Source organism: Drosophila busckii, unplaced genomic scaffold (genome assembly GCF_011750605.1).
Source record: "Drosophila busckii strain San Diego stock center, stock number 13000-0081.31 unplaced genomic scaffold, ASM1175060v1 chrUn_01, whole genome shotgun sequence".
In the NCBI taxonomy this organism is placed as follows: Eukaryota; Metazoa; Arthropoda; class Insecta; order Diptera; family Drosophilidae; genus Drosophila; species Drosophila busckii.
Window position 1 is genome coordinate 788,975 of NW_022872717.1, and position 26,753 is coordinate 815,727.

General features: G+C 34.3%; 1 protein-coding gene across 4 annotated transcripts; it reads left to right on the forward strand.

Moving 5' to 3' along the window:
• The first annotated feature begins 807 nt into the window (after positions 1-807).
• On the forward strand, positions 808-26,015 carry LOC108607873 (insulin receptor substrate 1). Of its 4 annotated transcripts, none has more exons than XM_033294686.1 (9): positions 808-836; positions 4,495-4,889; positions 12,876-13,056; positions 21,338-21,469; positions 21,602-21,789; positions 22,212-22,464; positions 22,651-22,736; positions 22,800-22,983; positions 24,664-26,014. In XM_033294686.1, the coding sequence occupies exons 2-9, from the start codon at positions 4,523-4,525 to the stop codon at positions 25,976-25,978; spliced, it is 2,706 nt and encodes a 901-aa protein (XP_033150577.1). In that variant the 5' UTR covers positions 808-836; positions 4,495-4,522; the 3' UTR covers positions 25,979-26,014. The 4 variants fall into 4 exon arrangements, with proteins under 4 accessions (XP_033150577.1, XP_033150576.1, XP_033150575.1 ...); XM_033294685.1 differs by lacking the exon at positions 808-836 and adding an exon at positions 890-1,012 and having other exon boundaries at positions 22,803-22,983; positions 24,664-26,015; XM_033294684.1 differs by lacking the exon at positions 808-836 and adding an exon at positions 891-1,012 and having other exon boundaries at positions 24,664-26,015.
• Positions 26,016-26,753: the final 738 nt, after the last annotated feature.

Consider the following 26,753-nt stretch of genomic DNA (forward strand, 5'->3'; position numbering starts at 1 on the left):
ACTGGTTCTAATACTTCTAGTTTGCTTGCGAGTGAGCTATTGATACATTAACGTTATTTTTGTTCCTGGGATGCACAGATCACACTATCAACATTTCACAACAGACTTGAATCTTGTAAAGACTACAATATATACACATGCAGACATTGCGATTATGCAAAATGTAAGATAATTGACTTTAACATATTCTAATATATAATATATATATTGGTTGAAAGCCCTAAGAAAAATTCAGCCAGCAGACGAGGCACCATAGCAACGTTTAAAGTGAGTGCGTCTGCGAATTTGAATTACCACAATGTTAGTTCAGACACTTTTTTAGTTTGACATTGCATATTTATTTAATTTTATTTTTCTGTTATAATGATTTTTTAAAGCTTATATGATAAGAGCATAAGCACTTAATTTTGTGCGCTTCAAACAAGAAACGTTGCTCGGTAACTCTTACAATGGGGCATCGCCAGCCCTGACGCGGTAAGCTAAATCTGCCTAAATCATCGGATGCTAGCTAATTTAGAGCATTAGCTCGAATCAGTATTGTGCTCATCATTACTAAGCTTATTGCAGCGTACAACAGTATAATGAAATTAAAGTGAAATTAACCGTCATATGGCTTTTTTATAATCTTATTTTGGTTAAATGAATGTAACAGACCAACTAAATCAGCTAAATATTGTAAGTCGATATCGATAGAAAAAAGCATATGTAATCAGGAAAGGATAGGATGTGATATTAGTTTTTAGTGAAGAGGCTTAGAATATATTCGATAGCTTTTTCCCATCACTAATTAAATTTTATAAATAATTATATACAAATATATGACAACTGATTTCGGAGTATGTATTAATATCATACGACTAAATAAGCACAACTCAGCTTGATTATTGGTAACTCCAATAATTCCAAAGTGATTTAAGTGTGTGCCTATGAAAGTGCTAAAACGTTTTTATAAACGAGGAAATATGTATTTAGATATGCTTGTCTAATCGTTGATGCGCATTATGCATGTGAGGTAGTACGTAGGAATTTTTTTTAAACGCTGGGGTTGTAGATACATACATATGTATGTATGTATATCATATATACGTATGTTATCATAAATAGATACATATTTGTACGTACACATGCTTTTTATATTACATTATAAAAACAAGTATAATAATTATCAATCCTTTAACGCTTTTTATAAGGTATATATGTATGTATTTACCTACTGTCATATGTATATATACATACATACATTCATGTTTAGCTGTTCTACTCAATTTTAACGATGTATGTATGTATGCATATAAACTTACATATATAAGCAAATACATAATGTTTGTACTATGGATATTTATGTATATTTCTTCGAAAGGTCAGATAACTAATCTATATACATATATATGTATGTATGTATGTACATACATACAATCATGAATGCACTTCCAAATATGTAAACTATACATATTTAGGTGAGTTCAACTGTATGGATGTACATATTTAACGAACTTTCATAAATTCATACTACATATGTATGTACATATGTATTTACATGTATGTATGCAGACGTTTTTCTTTAGGTAAAACTTAACAATGTTTTTACTGATAAAAGCTGCTAATCTTAATTACTTTTAGCTTAAACAAGGTTTGATAGTCTTGTTATCAACATAATTCAACTACATACATATGTACATATGTAGTATGTACATACATATATATTTTACAAGCTTGATACTTGGGAAGCGCAAATCAGATAATTTTAAGCAAAAAAATTATTTATAATAATATAATAGAACAAGATTTCATATGTATATATTATCGAGGGTCAATTACAACAATAACAAAGTTTCAAAATGTTGTCTTTACTGTTAAGTTGTATGCATATTTATGTACATATGTATTTTTTGAAACTTATGATGAAATTTGAGTCTATTTCCTTTTCAAAATGAGCATAATTATACTCGTTTCATATGTTTGAGGTTTTTTTAGTGGTTTTTCAATGGTTCCATATATAATAAATCTATTTGTAATCATTTCAACAACTCGATATAAACTAATAAAAAGAATAAAATGATAAATTCGCTCAAAAATTATATTGAAATAAAGATATAAGCTCTGTTAATGAAGTGTGTATACACTTGCATATAAAGTCTACATATCCCGACTCAAATATACAATAGTGTCCAAAACTATTTGGAGAAAAGTAATGTTAAAGGTACTCACCATTTGAACATACTTTATTGACATATTGGTATAAAAAAAAGGACTTAAAAATTCCTTTAATTTCCTTAACGCATTAAGTACCCATTAAAAGGTTGTATCTTTTGTAAAACACAAGTTTTTTAAATTTTATTGCTACTTTTTTTTAGGAAAAATATTGGGATGCATAATGTTGTTCCTATCAATATTAATAGTGACTACAAAAACAAAAACAGTTGAAACTCACTTTTTTCTAAGCTCCTCCCATTCAAAAATTCAAAAAATATTAGTAAAGTATTTTTGAACATTTTTGTTCAATTCTTATTAAAAGTATAATAGATAGGAGCAACTTTTTGCATCCAAAAACAATTTTTTTCTTAAATCTAGAAAAAAATTTCAAAAACCTGTATTTTACAAAAGATACAATTTTTTAATGGGTACTTTATGGGCTAATACAAATTTTGTATCATTAAAACGGGATTTTGAAGACCTTTCCATTGATACCAATATGTCAATAAAGTATGTTCAAAATGTTAACCAACTACTTTTGGACACCACTGTAACTCATTGAAAATTGCACATTCCAAAAAATCGTTGCCGTACCAATTAATTGTGGTAAGGTCTTGTAGGTGCTCCTGTATAAAATTAAATAAAACGGTGAAAAATCACACACAAGCTTTATTATACTCTAGCCGATTTAATCGCGATCGCATAAATAGCTTAGGAGTTATTCATATTTTAATTTTCCAAACACATACGAATGTATGTGCGCTAACTGACGCGCCATGCTAACGTCACTGTCAGCTGACGTGAGAACTTACTGTAACACGTAAGCTGTTATGTGTGTATGTGATTGTACGTGCGTGCATGTGTTTACTCCATTGCTCTACTACTTAGAAGTGTATGATAAAGTTTGCAGCTCCAAACAATTAGCCTTAATACGTAATTGGAAATTACTTCTACTAGTCCACGCCAGTCAAAATCTAAAAGGGGCGTTTTAAGCGACACTGGGTCATTTTACATTTATGTACTGTATAATGTTAATCATCATAAAATGTTGCTTAAATATATATATCGGATATAGAACATATAGTGACAAAACTATGAAAATATTTCCATATTCTCTTTATGACAGTGTCCGTTGCTATGAATTTGATAAAGTTAGTATGATTATATGAATCCACAGACTCATTTTAAAACAAGTGGACAAATTAAAGCTGGACGCAACCAACTTTTAATACACTTGACTAGGGCATCGCAGCAACCCACACGCTGCACACATGAACACATACACACAAAACAGGCCAACGCGTCACAGCTCTTGTCCGCGTAGCGTCAGCAGCAACGCCCGCCGCTGCGTCGGCAGGCGTTTGTATGGCGCGTCAGCACGTGCACCCCGCTGTCTATATTAGAAATCGAAATGTAAATAATTCCTAAGTTATTTATCCGATCGTTCCGAAATTTTCACAATCGGTTGAAAACATGACAGTCAATTTTGTGATTTATTTCAGATTTTTAAATATTTTTTTACAACCTTATATATCTTTTTTCGATTTGCGTGGGAGGGAATAAAAAAATAAAAAATTGTATGTCCTCTTTCAGCCGCAAAAAAAAAATGATTGACGCGCGCAACATAATATTATACGGACTAATTAAAAAAAGATTTCCATATATTCGACCGATTATGAACATTTCAGAGTGATTGGATAAATGACAGACATTTTAACATTTAAATTTTCGCGTTAACAGCTTAACTTTAATTCACTTTCTTGTTAATTGTCTTTGTAACAAAATTATCGATATTGAAGATATTACATTTTCTTCTATTAATAGGATTTTCTTATTTTCCAAACAGTTTACGAACCAAGTCTTTAATCCAAATTTAACGTTATTTTCGACAAGCGCTGTAAAACGTCGCTTTTTACGCTTGTCTGGAAGCAGTTTAAGCGCTTGCATTTTGAATTAAAAAAGTTTTGTATTTATTTACAAGGCCTTACTAGTTTTAAGATATGTTTCTTGTCATAATTATGTAAATAAATTTAATGATATTAGACATAATTCCTATCTGGGCATTTTCTCATCAGCACGCATTAATTCGCGGCTTCATCACATACGCACTAATATTGTGTGTGCGTGCGTGTGAGATCACTCGCAGGTCAGCTTAGACACACAAGGTTTTATTGCCTTCTATGACGGCATGATTATAAAACTAAGTGCAATTCGGTGTAAAATTATCGCTTCGTTTTATTGAATGTGATTATTTAATTGATTGATTGATTAATACATACATATACCGTTTTCTTATTGCAGAATTAATACTAATATTTTCGTAATAAAAATGACTTCCACGATGGATAACAGTTGTGTGCTACGTGGGTACCACAAAAAATTAAAAACAATGAAAAAAAAGTTTTTTGTTCTTTATAAAGAAACTGCAACGAGTCCAGCGCGATTAGAATATTACGATACGGAAAAAAAATTTATGCATGGAGCAGGACCTAAGCGAATTATTTTATTAAAAAAATGTTTTAACATAAATCGACGCTTTGATACCAAACACAAATATGTTTTGGGTCTTTCATCAAGAGAAGGAGGTTTCGGAATCGTATTGAATACAGAAACTGATTTAAAAAAATGGTTGGATAGCCTTGTCTCAATTCAAAAGGATAACTCAAATAATACCGATCTAGTTTACCAAAACTATGGTAAGTCAAATAACAGTAAAGTTACTAAAGTGGCGATACTTACCAACGGGCGATCGAGTCTCGCTAGCGGAATTTCACTTACTTAAGATTGTTGGGCGCAGCCAACTTTATAATACACTTTGCGCTCACATATACATACGTACATACATATACGTATATGCTTTTTTTTAAAAAATGGAAAACAGTATCATGATGTTTTCAAACTTATATTCTCTTAGTTCTCGTAGCTCATACATGCAAACGGGCATGGCTATATCAACTCAGTTTGTCTTGCTAATGAAGAAAATATCCCCCCTATTTTAAAAATTTGGACACCTTACCTTTTTTATACACTTTGACATTTTTGTAAAAAATGGAAGTATATATATTCTTGACGTACGCACGTACGGACGCGCCATACAAACGTCGCTGCCGACGCAGCGACCAGCTGTGACGCATCCGCTGTTTTATGTGTATGTTTTCATGAGTGCATGCGTGTGCTTGCTGCGATGCCGTAGTCAAGTGTTTTAATTTTAATTTGTCCAACTTGTTTTTTTTGAAAAGTCAAATTGTATACAAATGATGATTTTTTGAAAATTATTATTTTGTATGAGAAGTGACTAATTTTTCCTTCTGTGTAGAAATAAAATTTTCAAGAACCTGTATTTCATAAAAAATATAAGCAATAAGATTTTTAAAAAAAACTTTTCTTCAGTCACTATTAATATAGATAGGGGCAACTTTTTGCATCCCAATATTTATTTTTTAATGAAAAAAATGTCGAAAAAAATTTCAAGAACATGTATTTTACAAAAGATTCCAATTTTTTAATGGATACTTTATGGGTTAAGATAAATTTTGTATCATTAAAAAGGGATTTTGAAGACTCTCCATTGATTCCATATGTCCATAAAGTTAGCTCAAATTATGAGTAGATTTAATTTTAAAGTATGACAAAATATATATGCTTACTAGTGTATGTACAAATTGTTATTAAAATCACAATTCACATTATTTTAAAGTATGTGACTTTATTTGTGTACCGATTGTAAACAAAACTATTTTTTATTTTGGTTTTTATTTGGCTTTATACCAAAAAAAAAAAACATACCGATTTATAATAGAAACTTTACTTAGTGATCTTTAAAAAGCTGATCATTAGCAGTAAGCTTTTAAGCACAACATAGTTTTAGCAAGGAATGTACCGAAATGTTTCTTCATTCGTAGCATTATTCGCTTTACATTCGTAAAATTTCTTCTTTTAAAGTAAAGCTTAGTTTTTTATTAACTATCAGTCTACATATGTGTTGCTTCTAAAATGTACTTGAAACTAATGGCATTAAGTACTTCAAATGTTCACATTTATCTAATCTAGAAAAAATTATTTCTGCAGTAGGAGTCATTGTGATTTAATTTAACCCATTTTTGTGAAACAAGGAAAGGAGCTATTTATGGTAAGGTACGACGAAGTTCCTACAAAGAAGTGTTTCGCAACGGAAATTTATACGCTTGGTGCCGTTTTTTTTTTTATTTATTTATTTAATGTCAACTATGAATAGTCGACGATAAAACAAAATGATTTCAAAAAATTTTTAAAGTTAAATTTAAAAGTATTTAAAAATTAAGATTTGTTTTTAAATTTGACAAGCTTACAGATTGGGAGTGTTAAACCGCCCCAACATTCGTTGCAAACTTTATTTGTAAGTAAATATAACATAGGTATACTTAAAAGAAAAGACAGGAGAAAATCGATTTTTGGACTTCAATTGTTTGTTTTTTTTATACACTTTGACATTTTAATACACTTTGACATTTTTGTAAAAAATGGAAAAAGGGTATTATGAAGTGCTCAAATGTATGTAACAGGGAGATGGAGGCTTGGCAGACCCCATAAAGTATATATTCTTGATCAGCTCGACGAGCTGAGTCGATAATCCATGTCCGTCTGTCCGTCCGTCCTTCTGTATTAGTGCGTGATTCTCAGACTATAAGAGCTAGAGCAACCAATTTTGGTATGTAGGTGCTCCTATAGCTGCCCGATTGTGAAAATTTCAAACGATCGATAAATAACTAGGAATTATTTACATTTACTTTACATTTAACATTATTACATTTCAATTATAGACACGGGTGCACGTGCTGACCGCGCCATACAAGTCGCTGCTGACGTTGCCTGCAGCAAAACGAGCTGTGACGCGTTAGCTGTTTTGTGTGGTATTTTTTGTGAGTGCATGCGTGTGTTTGCTGCGATACCCCAGTAAAAGTGTATTTAAATGTTGGTGGCGCCCAACTTTAACCTGTCCACTTGTTTTAATTTATAATTAGTAAAACAAAAAATTTGAACGCAAGCTTTTGTTATCTAGAAGATACATATACGTAAAATATCATTTACATAATTTGCTTCGATCGCCTAGAACATATTAAGAAGAAAAATAGAGTGTAATAAAAAATAGCGGTTAAGTCCTGTGTTTCATTAAACTCTAAATGTGTATGTGAGTTCACTCTTAAGTGTTTGCTTCCGTTACCTAGTCAAAGTGTATTAAAAAGTTTGTTGCACCCAACTAAAGATGCGTACTGGTTCAGAGACATTGGAAGTCTATTATTTTTAGCGATGAATCTGACGTGTATACTGGTGATGCTCCAAAAAGAAGTAACGAGTTTAACGACTTTAAATCCAGAAAGATTCCAAGTGTATTTCACAAAGTAATCTAATTCCATGAATATCAACGCTTTCTGACTTTGGGGAATATATCTTTGAACACGATGGTGTAATTTCGCACTCCGCAAAATATACTAAAAATTGGCTTCAAGATGTATTGATGTCCATACATAAGCATACATGCTTAGTGCTATCATCCAATAGATAACTTAGGGGCCATTCGGAAAATTACTGAATTTGTCTGAAATAAAGTCAAATATATGTATGAAATTCGCGTCTCTATAATTCTAGAACAAATTAATAAAAATAATAGATATATTTTTTAGCATTAAATAATAAATATTGCTGCTGTACCAAATCAAATATAATCATGCATTAAAATGTTGATTAATCAATTTCGCGGGTGCTACAGATTTTAGCTCAAGTACATCACGACAGACATTTAATTTTTCGGTGTATTTACGCCGATTTAACGCCCATCGCTTCAATGCTAATTAACTCTTTAGTTGCTACCCTTAATTCAACAATGTCCTTCAATGTACACTAGTCGGCATATATATTTTGTCATACTTTAAAATTAAATCTACTCAAAATTTGAGCTAACGTTTGGACATATTGGTTAATGGAAGGGTCTTTAATCCTTTTTATGATACGAATTTATCTTACATTAGTATCCATTGAATTGTATCTTTTGTAAATAAGGTTCCTTGAATTTTTTTCTACACAGAGGAAAAGTTAGGTCACTCTCATACAAATATAATTTTCAAAAATCATTAACAATATAAGCAATAAATTTTTAAAAAAACTTTTCTTCAGGTCACTTTAATATATATAGGGGCACTTTTTGCATTCAAATTTTTTTAAATGTGTCTGAAAAAATGTTCGAACCCTGATTTTACAAAGATACAATTTTTCATGTACTTAGATGCGCTTGGATAACATTTTGTATCCATTATAAAGGGATTTTGAGACCGTTTCCATTGGATACCAATGATGTCCATAAAGTTTGGCTCAAATTTTGAGTAGATTTAATTTTAAAGTATGACAAAATATATATGCCGACTTGTGTATTTATTGATTTATCACTGTTTTCAGAGACGATTGTGTCTTATTATTTTTATATTTCATGGTGCGGAAAATAATACCATTTTTCTGACTTATCGCTTCTAATTTCAATGGAGAAAATTTAAGTATTGTGCCTGCTAAAAACAACTGAGGTCCATGACAACACTGTTATGCTATCAGCTGTTGGTCCTTTTCTTGTGAATACCAATCGCAATTAAAATCGCAAATGTGCAAAAAAAAGGTGGCAAAAAGTTAACAATAGTTGTGCTCATTAATTTTAATTAAATACACATAAAACACTCAATGTCTTTAAACTGTGTTTAAGCAAATAGTATTGGTTTAAGTCATTGACTAATTTTTGAAGTAAAACCTCGGAATCAAATAAATTTATGTGAATATTGGGTACCATTCCTCTGAATCGAGATGATTTTGAACTCTAATAGCGAATTGTAGTGTTGCAGATTTTTCTTAAAGGTTTTTGTTTAATTAAAAATCATGAATTAAAACATTTATAATGAAGAAATGTATTTATACTATTAGAAATTTAATAACGTTTCTTAAACACTACTACTTTTTATGCATTAAAAACTTTATATGACTGAACAATTATGACCCAAGTGATAAAGATTTTAAAATCATATCATATATCCGTATCACCTAAAATCAACTCGTATATGATTTGACTTCAGTTTGAAAATCTGTGTTTCCTCCAAATATATGACATTTTCACTAAATATAAATATAAATTTCCCACTAAATTAAAATGGCTTTCAATGTACATATGTATATGTATGTTTGCATGCATGTGTATTTACATATGTATATAATATGTGTATTTAGCTTGTATGTATACATGTGTGTATCAGAGAACGGCAAGATGAACACACCCTTAAAACCACAACGCGGACACCATGGTAGTACTGCCACACACATGCGAAATGGTGGTTGAGACCACAAGACAATTACTTGTTGCTCAAATGTATGCAACAGGGCAGAGAGGCATGGCGCACCCACAAGGTATATGTATTCTTTTGACAGCTCGACGAGATGAGTTGATATAGCCATGTCCGTCCGTCCGTCTGAGTTTTTGAGCAACTGTTTCTCAGCAACTATAAGAGCTAGAGCACCAAATTTGGTATATAGGTGCTCCTATATCCATACCCGAACGCTTTTATTTTATATTTTTTATTTCCTACCCCCTCCCCCGCAAATCGAAAAAACACGATATTAAGCAATAACAAAATAGTAAAAAATCTAAAAAAAAAATGACAAAAACGCTCGGTTATGATTTTGACCGATGCCGGTCAATATAGACAGCGGGGTGCACGTGCTGGCGCGCCATACAAACGTCGCTGCCGACGCAGCGGCGGCGTTGCTGCTGACGCTTCTGCGAAAACGAACTATGACGCGTTAGCTGTTTTGTGTGTATGTGTTTATGAGTGCATGCATGTGTTTGCAGCGATGCCCTAGTCAAAGTGTATCTAAAAGTTAGTGGCACCCAACTTTAATTTGTCCACTTGTTGTGTGCTACCATTGTGCTTAAAAAGTGGTACAATTGCCGCCCACTGGTGTGTATGTATTTTCTTCATGTGATTCGGCGCCGAAGAAGGAAACACACTTTTAAAAAGTTGCGATTATAGCTGTGCAAAGATTTTTGGAGATTTGCTGTTTTACTCCGAATGTCGAACAAATTAAAAACTCACAAAGAAGCAATATGTTGCCAAAAATAAAGAAAGTTTTGACTTGGCGAGGCTTCTTAACTACTCTCCAGCTTAACGCATTTGTGAGTATGGAAATAATGAGACTTTCGTGGTCTATTTTTATTTATAACCAGGGCTTTACATATTTGTATTCCTTAATGCTGCATATTATACAGTGAATATATAGGTATCTTGTAGAATATAAGAATCTTTGCAATCTTTAAACTTCCAAATTCCTTAAAATTATTTAGGTAATATGCTATATACTTACTTTTTTGTTAATTATAATATAATTACACAGAGGCCAAAGTAATTGAAAACTAAGTTGAGGTAGCTCACATTCAACATTGTTTATTGACTATTCGGTATTCATGGAAAGGTTTCCAAGTTCCCTTTATGATACAAAATTTGTCTTAACCCATAAAGTACCCATTAAAAAATTCTATCTTTTGTAAACTACAGGTTTTTGATCTTTTTTTCTAGATTTTTAAAAAAAAATATTGGGATGCAAAAAGTTGCCGCTATCTATACTAATCGTGACTGCAAAAAAGTTTGTTCAAAAATCTTATTGCTTATATTTTTTATGATTTTTTGAACATTTTATTTTGCATGAGAAGAAGAAAAAATTAGTCACTTCTCTTACAAAATAATAATTTTCAAAAGATCATAAAATATATATGAAATAATATTTTTATAAAAACTTTTGTAGTCACTATTAATATTAATAGGGGCAACTTTTTGCATACCAATATTTGATATTTTTATCAAGAAATAATGGTAAACTCAGCTTTTCCGGTAGCATTTTCAAATTATTTTCTGGCCAAACATCATTTACAGATTTTTAGGGAACATTTTTAGATGTTGAAGCAAGGCAATTTAAAAAATCCGTTTTTCCGAATTTCCCGGCCGCATTTTACAAACTCTAGCAAGCCAACAATATAGATTCATTCATTATTTAATACCTCTCTTTCAAACTATTTGTGCTAACTGGACAATGCAGGTTTACGAATTTCACGGCGAAATTTTTTAAATTTAATCCTGTGAAGGACTTTCGATATTTCTGATATAATTTTTGTTAGCACCAACCCTTGCTAACACCAGTGCATTTTAGCAGATACTTCTATTTATACAGTGATGAGGAAGTCATCATGAAAGCACATACTATTTTCTACTTTTATAAATTTGATATTATTTATTTTTTACCAACAAAAACTACTTTTGTTGACGAATTACACATATCTATGAAAATTGCGCACACATTTTGAAAAGAAAAACTAAAGAAGTCGGTAGTTGTCAGTTTTTTTAAAAAGTCATTGGGCATGACAAGGCATTACTATAAGTAAAGTAGAGAAAACTGATTAAAGTTCCTGCCCATTATCACCCGTTAATCCATGTCTTTCAAACAGATTTCGTTGATGTGACGTCTATGCTAGACTTACAAATAGCTACTACTATTACTGATTGATCTACTGGATCAAGCCTGATATAAGCCTATCTGGCAGCTGTGACATTTTGATAAAAAATGAAATAGGGTAACAAAGGTTGTGTAATAGTATATTCTTGATCAGCAAGACAAACTCTGTCTGTGTGAAAAACAAGAACGTGTAGGTTTTTTTTAGAGCTAAGCCCACCAAATCGAAATATGAGGTTTTTGTTTCAATTCAGCACGCAAAATCTAAAGCCCAGTCGGATCAATGATATCCAAAATATTCCAATTTCAATTTTCCATATAGACACCAGCAAGGGTTTGCTGCTGCACCATGCGCTGCTCCGAAAATGTGCTTTGACGCTAATGCTCATGTGTTGGTGTGTTTGCTGCGATTCCCTGATTTAAGTATATGTATGTAAAAGTTGGGTGCACTAGGGGGATTTTAGAAAATCTGATTTGTATAAGATCTAGTCTAGTGCCTAGCTTAACCTTGTATTTTATGCCATTTTTATAAACTGACATATTTTATAAATGGAAAAGGCTATTATGAATTTTTCAAACATGGAGAAGGAGGGCTGTCAGACCCCATATAGTATTTAAATTCTTGACTCAATCTGAGTCGATATAGCCATGTCTGTCTGCCCGTCTGGATGTATGAGCAACGGGAACTCAGAGACTATAAGAGCTATAGCAATTAAAGTTGGTATGTATGCTCTATACCAGAGCCTATTTGCCTTTATTTTATTTCTTTTTTTTAATAAAAAAGAACGATTTACGCCCCCACTATTTAACGAAAAAGTGTAAAATAAATAAAAAAAAACGCTTTGTCATGTTTTCGACCGAAGCCGAATATTTCAAAATGGTCTGATAACTTAGGTGTTATTCACATAAGAAGGAGAGCAGGGTGCGCCAGCGAAAATGAGCTGCAACGCGTTCACCGTTTTGTGCGTCCGTGCTTGTGAGTGCGTCCGTGTGTTTGTTGCGATGCCCTAATCAAAGTGTATGTAAAAGTTGTTTACGTCCAACTTATTTTTCGTATCATATAGTATAGTTTCAGCGAAAAACAATGTTAAAGCATAATTATCAAATGCACTGCACAAATAAAAACCATTATAATTTCTACATTATTAAGGTATATGCTTTTTCTACCATAGATCACGTATGGCAAGTTGTTGTCCAAAGAAAAGGAATATCCGAAAATGTTGGTATCACGGGAAATTATCATTGCTGCTTGACAAGTAAATCTCTTACATTTGTATGTATTGGCCCAGAAAAATCTCCTATTGGTGAAGATCGAGTTGAAGAAGTTGAAATTCTTTTGACTACAATTAGAAGGTGAGTAATCTTTTCATTTTACATAATATGACAAAGATTTTCAAAGATGACATAGAGCTAAGAATCCACTTAAAGGAATATTGCTATTAGTATATACTAATTTTCCTCCGTGAAAAGTATTACTTCTATATGTACATTATTTTTTACACACTTTGACATTTTTGTAAAAAATGGAAAAGGGTATTCTGAAGTTGTGCAAATTTATGTAACAGGGAGATGGAGGCGTGGCAGACCCCACAAAGTATATATTCTTGATCAGCAAGATAAACTGAGTCAATATAGCCATGTCCGTCCGTTTTTTTAATGAAAAAAAAAATAAATAATAGTTTATAATAAGCAAATTGTGATTTTTGATTGATTTTTTGAAAATTATTATTTTGTATGAGAAGAAGGAAAAATTAGTCACTTCTCAAACACAATAATATTTTTCAAAAAATCATAAAAAATATAAGCAATAAGATTTTTGAAAATATTTCTGTAGTCACTATTAATATAGATAGGGGCAACATTTTGCATCCCAATATTATTTTTTTAAAATCTAGAAAAAAAATTCAAAAACCTGTATTTTACAAAAGATACAATTTTTTAATGAGTACTTTATGGGTTAAGACAAATTTTGTATCATTAAAAAGGGATTTGGAAGACCTTTCCATTGATACCAATATGTCAATAACAAATGTTAGGAGCTTTTTAAAATAATGCGCAATTGTTTGTTAGCTAATTTTTTATTAACAAATAAAATTAGTACATTGTTTTCAATCATTAAAATCAAACATTAAGCAAGTGGACAAATTACAGTTGACGCCACAACTTTAGTGACTTAACTAGGCAACGCAGCAAAAAACCTGCATCATAACACATACACAGCGGTACGCTCACAATTCGGTTTCCTGTAGCTCAGCAGCGACGTTGTTGGGGTCAGCACTGCACCCCGCATGTCTATATTGAAAATTGATGTAGAAATAATGCTAAGTTATACTATCGCCGCAATCAGTCGAAAACACCTAGGCATTTTGGGATTATTTCAATTTGTTTAAAGATTCTGTACTGCCTAATATCGATTTGTCGAGTTTGGGAGGACGGAGGAATAAAAAGTAAATAATAAATAAAAGTTAATACATATGCATAAGCACCTAACATTACCAAGTTGGTTGCTCTAGCTCTTATAGTTGCTGAGAAACACTCACTCATACATGTCAGTGATTTTTTCTTAAAAAAAGAAAAAAATAAAATAATCATAATATTTACTGTCCTTGGTAATTGACAGTGAATTTAATGCTAAAAGCAGACTTTGGGGAAGTTTTAGAAGCGACGCGAGGGGTAGCTGCTGGCAGGATGCTGTACAAAACTTCTCTGTTTAAATTCTGGCAACAGGTTATGCAACACACTTTCCTGCGGATACAAATCGAACACCCAGCCACATAGACTTTTTTGTTTACAATGGACTCAGCCAACAACATCTCAACATAACGACAAAGTATTAGCTTTCCTCTGATCATCTACCATTAGTCGTTATATATGATTCCGCTCTGGTCATCATGTCACAAATGGGTCGATTAATGCCCAGAGGGGCGAATATAGACTTTTTTTTGTCAGGAATTGGAGGAAAGCCTGGATCTTAACCTAGAAATTGTGCTACCAGAAGACATCGAGGATGCGCACTATCCAATACTTCCGCTAATTCAAGTCAAAAACACTCCTTGTGGACTCTGGCTAAAAAAAATAAGCAACCGGTGTCACCGAAATTCCCAATTAGAAAGCCTGACGGTTCCTGGGCCAGATCCCCAAAAAAAAAGACCCGAAGCATTTGCGGAGAAGAGTTGAACAAGAGCTTGAGATTCCTGAACAACTATGTCCCCGGTAGCACCCATTACAGTTGAGGAAGTTAACGGACACATTAAACAGTTAAAAGTTAGCAAAGCTCCAGGCGAAGACGGATTAGATAATTTTACACTCAAAGTTATGTCAGTTAAAGCTTTAATGCTTCTGGTCCTAATGTTCAACGCTGTTTTTAGATTGGGCCCGAAACCCTGGAAAAAAGCAAGGATCTGTATGATACATAAGCCAGAAAAAAGTTCATCATGACTTGACTCATATAGACCGATCAGCCTACTTCCTACGATAGCTAAACTTTTTGAGCGATGCTTTTTGACTCGCCTACTTCGACTGGAAAGCATAAAAGACAAAATCCCTCCCTTTCAGTTTGGTTTTCGTAAATCTCATGGTACACCTGAGCAGCTTAACAGGGTTGTAAATTTCATTTTGGAGGGGTTTGAAGCAAAGGACAACAGGCATTTGACAGAGTCTGGCAAAATAGTCTGCTGGCTAAGCTTAAGCCACCCCTACCGCCCCAACTACTGTGGGTAGTACGCAGTTACTTAGCGGACCGTTTGCTTACGGTTGTCTTGGATGGTGCGGAGTCTAATGTGCAGTCTACACAAGCTGGTATGCCTCAGGGCAGTGTTCTAGGGCCCACTTTATACACCCTCTTCACACATGATATGCCCAATGGATCTATGATCCGCATGGAAGACTCTAAGGATCTGCTCATCGCCACCTATGCAGATGACACGGCGATTCTGACCAGAAGTAAATGTATATTTGAAGCCGGAGGTATATTGCAACAATACCTAAACAAATTCGCAGAATGGGCAAATCGTTGGAATATCGGGATAAACGCAAGCATGTGTGCCAACGTTACGTATGCTCTGCGAGCGGGCCTCTGTCCAGATAACTTGCAGGGTCAGCTCTTGGAGCATCACTCTAGCTACAGGTATCTGGGCATACATCTGGACAAGTGACTAACATTTGCAAAAACGTTTCAAGTATAATAGCCACTATCAAAGGCAGAATTAATAACATGAAATTGCTTCTAGTCAGCAAAAAACTGTCGTTAGACAACAAGGTTAAGCTTTACAAAATATGCATTGCTCCCAACTGGCGATATGGATTACAAATATATGGAATAACGGCAAAAAAGAATTACTTGAAATACTTGAAATTTTTTATCAAAGTTCTAAACATTGTAATTTATTTTTACAAATTAAAGTTTTAATATCAATTTCAGTCAATTTTTTTTTAAACTTGCATATATACGTATATAGTTACTATAAGAACACTATGTGTGTGATTTTTTTTTTGGAAATATATGTTTGTATATTAACAATTCAAATTAACGTAAACCGTCATCGCATGCAGACGTGATTTTATGGAACCCCGGCAAAAATATAAATCCTACAAGGCTAAAGTGCAGTGAGACTGTATAACTAGTGTAAAACGCGGAAAGACGCTCAGTGCGATGAAAACGTACTAAATATTAAATTTATTAATTAATTGACTAATTAATAATTATAAATACATAAAATAAAAACTAAAAAGATGAATCATAACGACATTCGTAAGCAAAGATAGCGCGAGCAAGACAAACGCCGGCTTTCTTTTCAGCGAAACAACGCGTACTTCTCTTTTGTAGGCGAGCCAACTGATGCAGTACTTATGGAACGGTCAATTACGTCAGACCTAAAAATTGACCACTTGCACTTAATAAGTGAATGAGCTTGTTCTTGGTCTCCAGCTCTACCATCTCACAGCATCGATTGCATTGAGAAAGCATCGAACAAGCAAAAGCTAGCATGCAATGGGCCAGGAGACATGGTGACCGCCAGGAGGCGGTGACTAGCAAACAGTCTCTCTAACTACCGCAATAGCAACTACAAACCCATCATTGGCTCAAGCCCATCGTTGGGAACCCTCACTCCCTATGTGTCATCGACGGCAAGAAAAGCTCCCTATGAATCAACAATCAAAACAAAAGCAACCAAAAACCAACTTCACTTGACCAACAACGCAAGCGATGGCCCCGCTCATGCAGACTGGAATGTATCGCTATATTCAAATTAAAGGGAAGTTAAGCCCCCTAATGCCAAGACCAAAAATGACCCGCAGCAATTTGAACAAGCGAAAAACTTAACACCACCAATAGATTTAAAATTCTAGCAGATAACTCAGATGATCTGCCGCCCGAAGATGGCGTTAAAAGGATATATACGGGAGAAAAGTTCCAATGCCCTTGTGAGCAAATCATAGAGCTCATGGACAAGACAATTCACATAATTCCTTTACGGGGTAATATTCGTGAAACAAAAGTTCAAACGAAGTCGGAAGACAGTTTTAGAATATTATCCAACGACACTAAAATTAATTTTTACATGTTTCAATTCAAATGCAGCAAGGGTTTACAAGTGATCTTGAATTGCATAGATGTAACACCTGCAGAAATTACTCAGGCTCTACATGATAAAGAAACAAGTGGACAGGTTAAAGTTGGGCCACCAACATTAACATCACACTTGACTAGGATCAACAGCAAACACACGCATGCCTCACAAACACGCTAACGCAGCTAACGCGTCAAGCTCGTTTCGCTGTAGCGTCAGCATGCACGCCGGACCGCGCTCGCAGCGGACGTTGTATGCGGTCAGCACGCGCACCCCGCGTGTCTATATTAAAATAAATGTGAATAATTCCTAATTTATTTATCGAAAATTTAAATTTTTCACAATCGGTCCAAAACATGACTAGCAATTTTGTGATATATTTCAGATTTTAAAATTCTCTCTACTGCCTAATATAGGTTTTTTTTCGATTCTGTGGGTGAGGGGGAGGAAATAAAAGTATATATAAGGAGCACTATATACCAAATTTGGTTCTTAAGCTCTTATATTCCTTGAGAAACAGTTGCTCAAACATCAGCGACATGCATATCGACTCATCGCCGACGATCAAGAATATACATAACTTTATGGGGTCGCGCACGCCTTCTCCCGTTAACATACATCTTGAGCAACTGCATCATACCTTTTCCATTTTTTACAAAGTTCAAAGTGTATAAAAATTCTACTGCATCGTAGATCACTGTTAAGAATCACGATAAACGCAACGCCCGTCCACAATTATAAATTGTAAAATATGGCCACACACGGTTATACTGCACACTTCGCCCGGTGTGCGTAGTTTGTGTTTGTAGCTTGACGACTCCACACACTGCCCAGCAAGCAAACACGATTCTAGTACTAAAAGGTGCAGCAATTGCGGTGGTGATCACACAGCTAACTACAGAGGTTGCCGAATTTATAAGGAGTTGAAAAGTCGAATCCACCAGCGAACTATCACCGGAACACCGTGGTAGGCTCGAAACGAAAACATACAAAAATACCTAAATATTCAACCAGTCAGAGAGGTAATAGCTGAACACAAGGAAACAAGGCTGTGCATCCGCTCCCGTCTCCGTCGTAACGACCTACCAACCAGCGATAGAATATAGGAACGTGCAATCCTACAACAGCTTAAACAAACTGTTAGATAATGATTAATTATAAGATTTTTATACTTATTGTTACTTTCAATTTAAGAGAAAATTCAATAAAAACAGCAAATTAAAAAAAAAAATAATAATAGTTCAGTTACTAGTTTAATAAATGATTCCCAGCGTTTCGTTGCGTTCTTTAGGATTGATTATGATCTCTGAACATGGCAAAAGTTATACCTTGTAGTTAGAGCCAGTTCATCTGCTATTCATTGCCTTCGATGTTGCGGTGTCTATTTATACATAAGTAATATATTGACGGCATTCCTTGACGGTTAAAGCATTGTTTGTGCTTTCAGTGCAGATCGACTATCTGTGTAAATGTAAATGTATGTGGTCTGACTTGTTCATTGAGTTTCAAGACGTCGGTATAAGGGCTGCTTGAGCTTAGTGGCTCTGAGGGCTGGTTCTCTCAGGTAATTTTACTTGGAATGGAGGCACTGTCTTGTTTTTTTGAGTGTCCGGAGGTATCTGAAGTAAGGTTGAGTTGGTTGCTAACCCCCCAGACACAAGATCAAAAGGTATTAGGTTAATGCAATTAACTAAACATTAAGCATTCCTTGAACTTTGTGGGGATATCATAGGCTTGGAGCCACACAGGAGTTTGCCACCATGCACAAAATAAGAGCAATTTGTTTTTATACAATTTGACATTTTTGTAAAAAATGGAAAAGGGTATTATGAAGTTGCTCAAGTATGTATAGGAGGAGAGCGTGCGACCCACAAACGTATATATTCTTGATCACCTCACGAGTGACTTGATATAGTCATGTCCGTCCGTCCGCCTGAATGTTTGAGCAACTGTTCTCAGCAACTATAAGAGCTAGAGCAACCAAATTGTATATAGGTGCTCCTATATCAAATAATTCAGCTTTATTTTATTTTTATTTATGCCTACCCCCTACGCCCGCACATCAGAAAAAAACACGATACAAACAATAACAATATAACAAAATCGTAAAAAAAACAAATACACACAAAACACAATCGGTTATGATTTGACCGATGCAGTCAATATAGACAAGGGAGCTGCACGTGCTGACCGCATACAAACATCGCGCCGACCCGCTTCAGCGGAACGAACTATGACGCACGTTAGCGTTTTGTGTGTAGGTGTTTCCATGAGTGATGCGTGTGTTGCGCATGCCTAGTCAAGGATCGAAAAGTTGGCGCCAACTTAATTGTCCACTTGTTTAAATCTTACATTTATGAGGTGGGCGTAAATGTATAGGATAATGCTGCCACGAGCATAATGGCAGTCCGCTACTACTGAAGCTTCGCCTTAAATCCTTTATTTCTAATATACTTATATACAAAAATAAAAGCCAACCAGCAATTAGGGTTAACTTTTTTCATAGGAGATGATGATAGGTAGTTGATATTGAAGATTTTGTTCAACGAAAGTTAAAACAAAAGGTAAGGCGAAAGATTCAATAAAACTAGGTATTAATGAAATTCTTCACGACTTCATTTAAAAGTGTACTAAGACATTCTGTGAGTCCTTTAAGGAATCAAACTGCCTTCCACATTTAAAAACATTTGCATTTGACCGTCCAAGTTAAACTTCTCATCGCTTAAGATAACTTTGTATTCGATGTTATATATATATATACTCCGATGAATCGGAGTGCCGGGCATTCGCAGAGGAGATGTTGGAGACTTTCTTCTTGTTCGATGTCCATACAGCTACGACAGAAGTCATGATATGGACCGCCATATCGTTGTGCCATATGGCCAATATGGCAATGGCCCGTTAGGACTCCCGCCAGCATCCTAACTTCGAGGACTTCGAGTGTTCTCTTTGGGTTGTACATTGGCCAAAGAGTCTTTGAGATTTCGCAGCCCAGTACTGCTGACTATTGTCTGCTTGCCATGCTCCTTTCAGACCTTGTGAGTTTTGAAAGTGCATACTGGATAGGCTTTTTAATATCTGTCACCGCTGCGCTTGTCGCCAGCGCTGATCCGGTCCTTGCACACCTATCAGCCATCTCATTTCCTAGTACACCCATGTTTCCCGGATTAGTGCACCCATGTGCCTGGAATATCGTCCACCAGTGTGGAAGTCGGTAGGAAAGCCGCGCATCTATGTCAGGTGGAGTAGACTCCAGATCCTGTGCCTTCCTCCGTCTTCGATCCGTCCGTATGTACCTGAGGAAAATTCCTATCGGGTTCAGGTCTAATATAGTGTCTAGGGCTGCTTGAGGAGTATAACCTATGCACCCTGTTACGCTCAGGCAAGCCAGTCTTTGAATCTTTTGGAGGCTTTTGAGATGGGAGTTGGTTTTGGCCACCTCCCACCACACCAACGCTCCATAGGTCAGCATGGGCCTAATGACTGCAGTGTAGATCCAGTGAATGATGTGCGGTTGCAGTCCCCAATTTTTCCCAAAAGTCTTCATGCATATGAAGAGAGTTTTTTTCATCCTTTCCTCTGAGTTTCTCCGCCAGGAGAGCTTAGAGTCCAGAATTACTATAATATTATAATTCGCCTCTCTTGATAGCCGGAGTTGCGTTCCTTCAAGTGTTGGAAGTTTGAAGCTCGGAATTTTATATTTTCGTGTGAACAGTACGAGTTCGGTCTTCTGTGAGTTGGCCCCAAGTCCGTTTCGCTCTGCCCATCGCAGAGTTTGCCCGAGTGCGTTTTCCATGAGTTCGCTGATTGTAGGCAAGAACCAGTAGAACTAGGTTATCCGCGTAGGATTTGGCTCTGCATCCTTTGTGCTTAAGTCTGATTAGGTCATTTAGGATAAGATTCCACAGCAAGGGAAGCAAATGCACTGTCAGAAATGTTTTTATGAATGAAGTTATCGCTATCATTGAAGGTTTACATTCAATTTATACGCCTAAGAGTTCGTTAATTTTTTTTTTAATTTCAATTTTAATTTTGGTAACTCATTCAACTCATATTCATTTTAGATGCGGACATGCTTCACCACAGAGTATATTTTACATGGAGTTAGGCCGGCAATGCGTGCTAGGTTCTGGTGAGCTTTGGATGGAAACTGAGGACGCCGCAACAGCTCGACATATGCATGATACGATATTAAGGTATATAAGTCGAATTTCTATATATTTTGAAAAATGAAATGAAATAACATTTTTTAAAAATCACTTTGGAGCTCTATTATTTTTTATTGTAACCAATTGAATTACAAAAGAATATTTCGTATGTACTTTCAGCGCTATGTCAGGCAAACCGGAGTCTGACATGAATATTCTCAACACTTACAAAGGGAAATCGGATCCAAACAATGAACCAATGAGAAAACGTTCATCATCAGCTAATGAGGCTTCAAAGCCTATAAACGTTTTACAAAAACGTCAAAATCCTCTTGAAATAAGGAATAGCTTTTCGCCACACTATAATAGTAAGAAAAATACAACCGGGGATCTTTTTTTTTTTTTGGTTTGTTTTAGATTAATTTATAAATAGTGACATAAATACATTGTCTTAATTGTTACTGGTGAAGCCTTGGGCCAACCACAGCTGTAATTGTTTCAAAGCAAACTCCGCTGGTAATTGTTGCTTTGCACTGCAAATTGATTGCTGCAAGTTGTCATGGTGGGTGGACTTGTGTTAAAGTCTCCGGGCAATCTTAGCATTTTTAAGCTTACCATATATTTAAATAAAATGACACAATCGTTCGACTTTTCTTATACGAACGTTTGCATAGACGATATTAGTATACATTTTGAATATTTTTCAACGCTATACCTTTTTAATTTCTTTGTGTAATAATAATATATAAATTGATATTCTGATAAGGTTTGATACGTATTTATATTATAGGCTATGGACGAGAACGATGTGATAGCTTGCCTACTAGAAACAGGACATTTAGTGAATGTAGCAATCAGGCATACATTACTTTAAAGCATGGACATCGGTGCAATACAATATCGGGGTCCCGACCATACACAGGTATGAGGCATAGTAATAGCCCACCTGTAAATACACCAATAAAATGTGCGGAAAGTGATGAGTCTTCAATAAGCATGGATGAGCCTGATGAAAAAAATTTTATTGATGCATACAGAATAAAGTAAGTAAGCAATTTTTTTTAAATAAATATATTTTATTCAAGCTGACTTTGTCTCATTTAGAATGTTAATCTGCCGTTTTCAACACAAGTATCAAACGTAGTTTGATTGATATTGAATCTTTCTTTTAAATTAAATGACTCATTAACGTTTTATTTGATAAAATAATATTTTCCATTATGTAATAGCTCAAGAACCTCTGAAGTTATTATACCTGAAGAAAATCTTGATGAACTGGCATCTTCCGACAACAGCAACTTTGATCGTATAAATGGTAATGTCCAATTAGAATGTAATAAAGGAGGATTAGATTTTAAAAATTCTGTTTCATTCTTAGAAGACTTTGAAAACTATATTTCTATGACTCCAATTAAATCAACGTTGGAGAACTTAAATGCAAATCATTTAAATCATTGCACAGGACTAAATGCTGCATTAGATGCTACCGATGATGGATTTAATATCAATATACCCGATGAATTGAAGGAGAAAGTGGAAACAGATTTTGAAATTGAGAACCAGTATGTATAAAATTAAACTACTTTCTATTTGTAACTGAAATAGTAGAAGTAGAACAATTATGCATTCGCATTAAAAAGCTTTGTCCAAAATAAAAATAAAAAATATTTAAAATTCCGGAAAAGCATGAAAGCAGTTAGATAAATTTGAAAGATTTGTTATTAATAGGCAGACGTCATAGAGTCTATATTGAATTTATGTATTTATGCTCAGGTTGTCGAGCTGAGGCGAAATAGCTCTTAGTGCCTATCAAGGGTGCAATTCGATCACCAAGTCCGTTTTCGGTATTTTGCTAATAGGTGGTAATAGTCACTGCACAAATATTTATGTGTTCGAAATGCCAGAAAGGTTACTTGTCTTTTTTTTATGTCAGTGTGCGAATTACCGTCGAAAAAAGGGTGGATATATGAGCGAACACAAAAAAGGTTATAAAATTTACTTAGTTATGACACCCTTGCCTTTTCTTGCTTGGACCCTCGCTTCGCTTGCATTAAAATACTAGGCATAGTGCTTAAACGTTATCTATTTAATGCTGCCTTGCTCCTGCTGGAGCAAATTAAGACAAATTTTGTATCATTAAAATGGGATTTTGAAGACCTTTCCATTGATACCAATATGTCGATAACAAATGTTCAATTGGCGAGTACCTACAACTTTAGTTTTGTGAAATAAATCACATAAATCTGAAATAAATCAAAATTGCCTAGTCATGTTTTCGACCGATTGTGATAATATCAAAACGATCGGAGAAATAACTTAGGAATTATTTACATTTCAATGTTCAATATAGACAGCGGGGTGCACATGCTGACGCGCCAATAACAGAACGTCGCTGCCGACGCCAGACGACGCAGGTCAAAGTGTATTTTAAAAGTTGGTTGCGCCCCACTTCAATTGTCTATTGTTTCTGTATAAAGTTTTACCTATATATAGCTTTTTACCGCAAGATTAAGCTCCAGAGATAATTTTCCGAGTATCTATGAAGTAAACAATCTTGAGTGAGCACTGACCCTAAATACCGATCAAAAACTGTCGTTGGTTCAGCACTGTCTGTCGTTTAGCAAGCCGAGCAAAAACAATTTTTGAGGGTTCTTTTCCACGACACTTTCACAGAAGGGGTTAGCAAAGTTAAACAGTATACTTTAATAAGTAATAAAGCTATATAATAAAACGTAAAAAGAAGAAGTAATGAAATATATTTCTATAAATTTAGTTTGACCTGCATTAGAAAAGACATGGGTGCCTATGCCTCGCAACAAATTTTATGACCTTTGTTTTCGTGCATGCTCGCATATACATACGCCTAATTTATTTATTCTTAAAGGATACTTAGCGCGCAGGCGTCAAAACTGACGAGTTCAAGGAAAGGGCATATCAAAAAAATTAACATTAATCGTTGAGTAGAACAAAATTCTGTTTATTGAAAAATAGGTTTAAAAACTGCTTTCAGGACATTCAGGTTTTTAATCAAGTATGAGAATTTAAGAATAAAGTAGTTTAGCTCATCATAATTTAGAGGACAATAAGGTTATGTAATATATAAATAATCTCTTATTATAACTTTTCTATGAAAGATAAATTTCCTACGAATATGTGTTAATATTTATTAATTTGTACAGACTTTGAGTATATAGCATATAGTAAAGCTTTAATGTCATATTTTAATTACTTTCTTTTTGAAGGTTCGATCGACCAGCAAGAGCTTACTCAATAGGAAGTAGAAGCGAACATACAAAAATGCGAAAACTACTTGGACATTTAAATGACGTTGATAGTACGTCACCACGAGTACGTGCATATTCAGTTGGTTCAAAACTAAAAGCATCCCAATGCGATGTTCAACGTTGTAATCATTGTTTAAAATCAAAAAAAGGACACAATTATAATGGGAGTAATTGCAATGTATCAATTGAGTTTCAGTCATGCAGTGGAACGGTAGGGTATATCAATCCTCGGGAAAATAAATCCACTAGTGCACCACTTTTAAATCTTAAAAGTTCGTTAAACTTTGAGCCGATGAGCGATTTAATGGAAATGGATTTTTCTAATGTCAAAAATGTACAACATCAAAACTTGTTAGAAAATTGCAAAGTACCCAAGTTCCTTCAAAATACAATGCGAGATATGAAGACTAACACTGCAAATTTTTGTCCTAATATGAATATAAAGCAATCAAATGTGCTTAAAAAAAATGAAGTTTCCCATAAATCTGAAATTCTTGAGAGTGGATATTTAGAAATGAGACCAGTCGGCAAAATTCAACTCGATTTACGGCGAGTAGAAGATCAAAAAGAGCAAACAAAGCTTAATTTACAAAAAACGGATGATACTCGTAGGATGAATGAAAGCAAAACAGAATCAGAGAAAAATATTATTGATTTATCACTGGAACAACAATTCGAGTTTCAAAATAAAACGTTGATAGATACGAACTTAAGCAATGTAGATAGCAAAGACTTTAGCAACACAATTAGTGAAGGAAGGAAGTTAATTCATTCGATCAGCAATGAAGACTATGTACAAACTGTAAATAATTTAACTGATGCCTCAGATTTTACTGGTTATAAAATTCTTCAAATCAAGAGTGATAGTTCAATTATTTCAAAAAGAAAAAATCAAAGGTCAATGCCGAAACAAAAATGTGACCCAAAACAGCAACAAGAGGAGCTAAGCAGTTGCGAAAAACGTTTGACTTCGGTTTTTATAAATGATTCCTCAATTAAAAATAAAGATGAAAAAATATTAATTGATGATTCAGTGTTGGATATTGGGATAAATAATGATGGGGTTACATTAACAGCAAATATATGTGAACGTGAACTTCATTATGCCAGTCTAGATCTTCCTAACTGCAGTGGACAAATTACAAGAAAAAGTCTTAAGAAATTATCGTGTGAATCTCCTCCAGTTGTATTTGAATCAAACAGTTCATATGCAAAAATTGACTTCGATCAATCTGATTCCTCGTCTGCTTCATCCAAAATTTGTAACCTGTAAAATTAAATAAATTAACACTTTTCTTAAAATTAAAAGAAATTGTCTTAAGCTTAAATATGTAAACTTTTTTAATGTAAAAATATTTTGGTTTTATTAAATGTTAGCTTTTAAACAATAATTGAGGTCAATTTACAGATTTTGTGTGGTAAAAACAAAAATATATTTATTGACGCAACGATGCCTGCTGCTTGACCATCGACGTTTGCGTGGCGCGGCAGTAAGTATATATGGAAAATTTATAAATACTCTATAGTGCCACGCCTCCTTCTCCCTTTTACATTTCCATTTTTAATAATGAATTTATTTTCTTGTATGGGAGACTAGCTATATATGTTTATTCTACGGACTATCATATCATAATGCTCCCTATATTGGTGCTGTTGGCATTACCCCAAAGACATACGTTCGTTGAAATCGATTTAATTAGGGTGTGGTAAATTATAAACTTGTATTCTAGGCGTAGGGGTGAGTGAGGATTGATGCGGCAACAACCTAATTATTATTTTTAAGCTTTTTTTTTTTTTTTTATTAATATTTAATAAGGTATACGGGGTATTCCGTGTACCGCTTTATGACCTTGGTCTCTGTTGATTCAGCCCAGATGGACGCGCGCCGGCTAGTCTAACAACTAGCGTTATTTTTAAGCTGAATTTGTCGATTCGATTCTCGGAAACCAAGCTGACGCGTAGAAAATACATTGTACATTCTGAAGTGCGGCTCAAACGTAACAGAGGGCGTTATTGAAAAAGTCTTGAGGGTAAAATGATTTGTAATG

Excerpts from the sequence above, each read along its gene's own strand:
- LOC108607873 (XM_033294684.1), top strand. The coding sequence starts at position 993 with ATGCGCATTATGCATGTGAG. Across the intron at positions 4,890-12,875 it reads TCTAGTTTACCAAAACTATG|ATCACGTATGGCAAGTTGTT; the intron begins GTAAGTCAAATA and ends TTTCTACCATAG. Across the intron at positions 13,057-21,337 it reads CTTTTGACTACAATTAGAAG|ATGCGGACATGCTTCACCAC; the intron begins GTGAGTAATCTT and ends TATTCATTTTAG.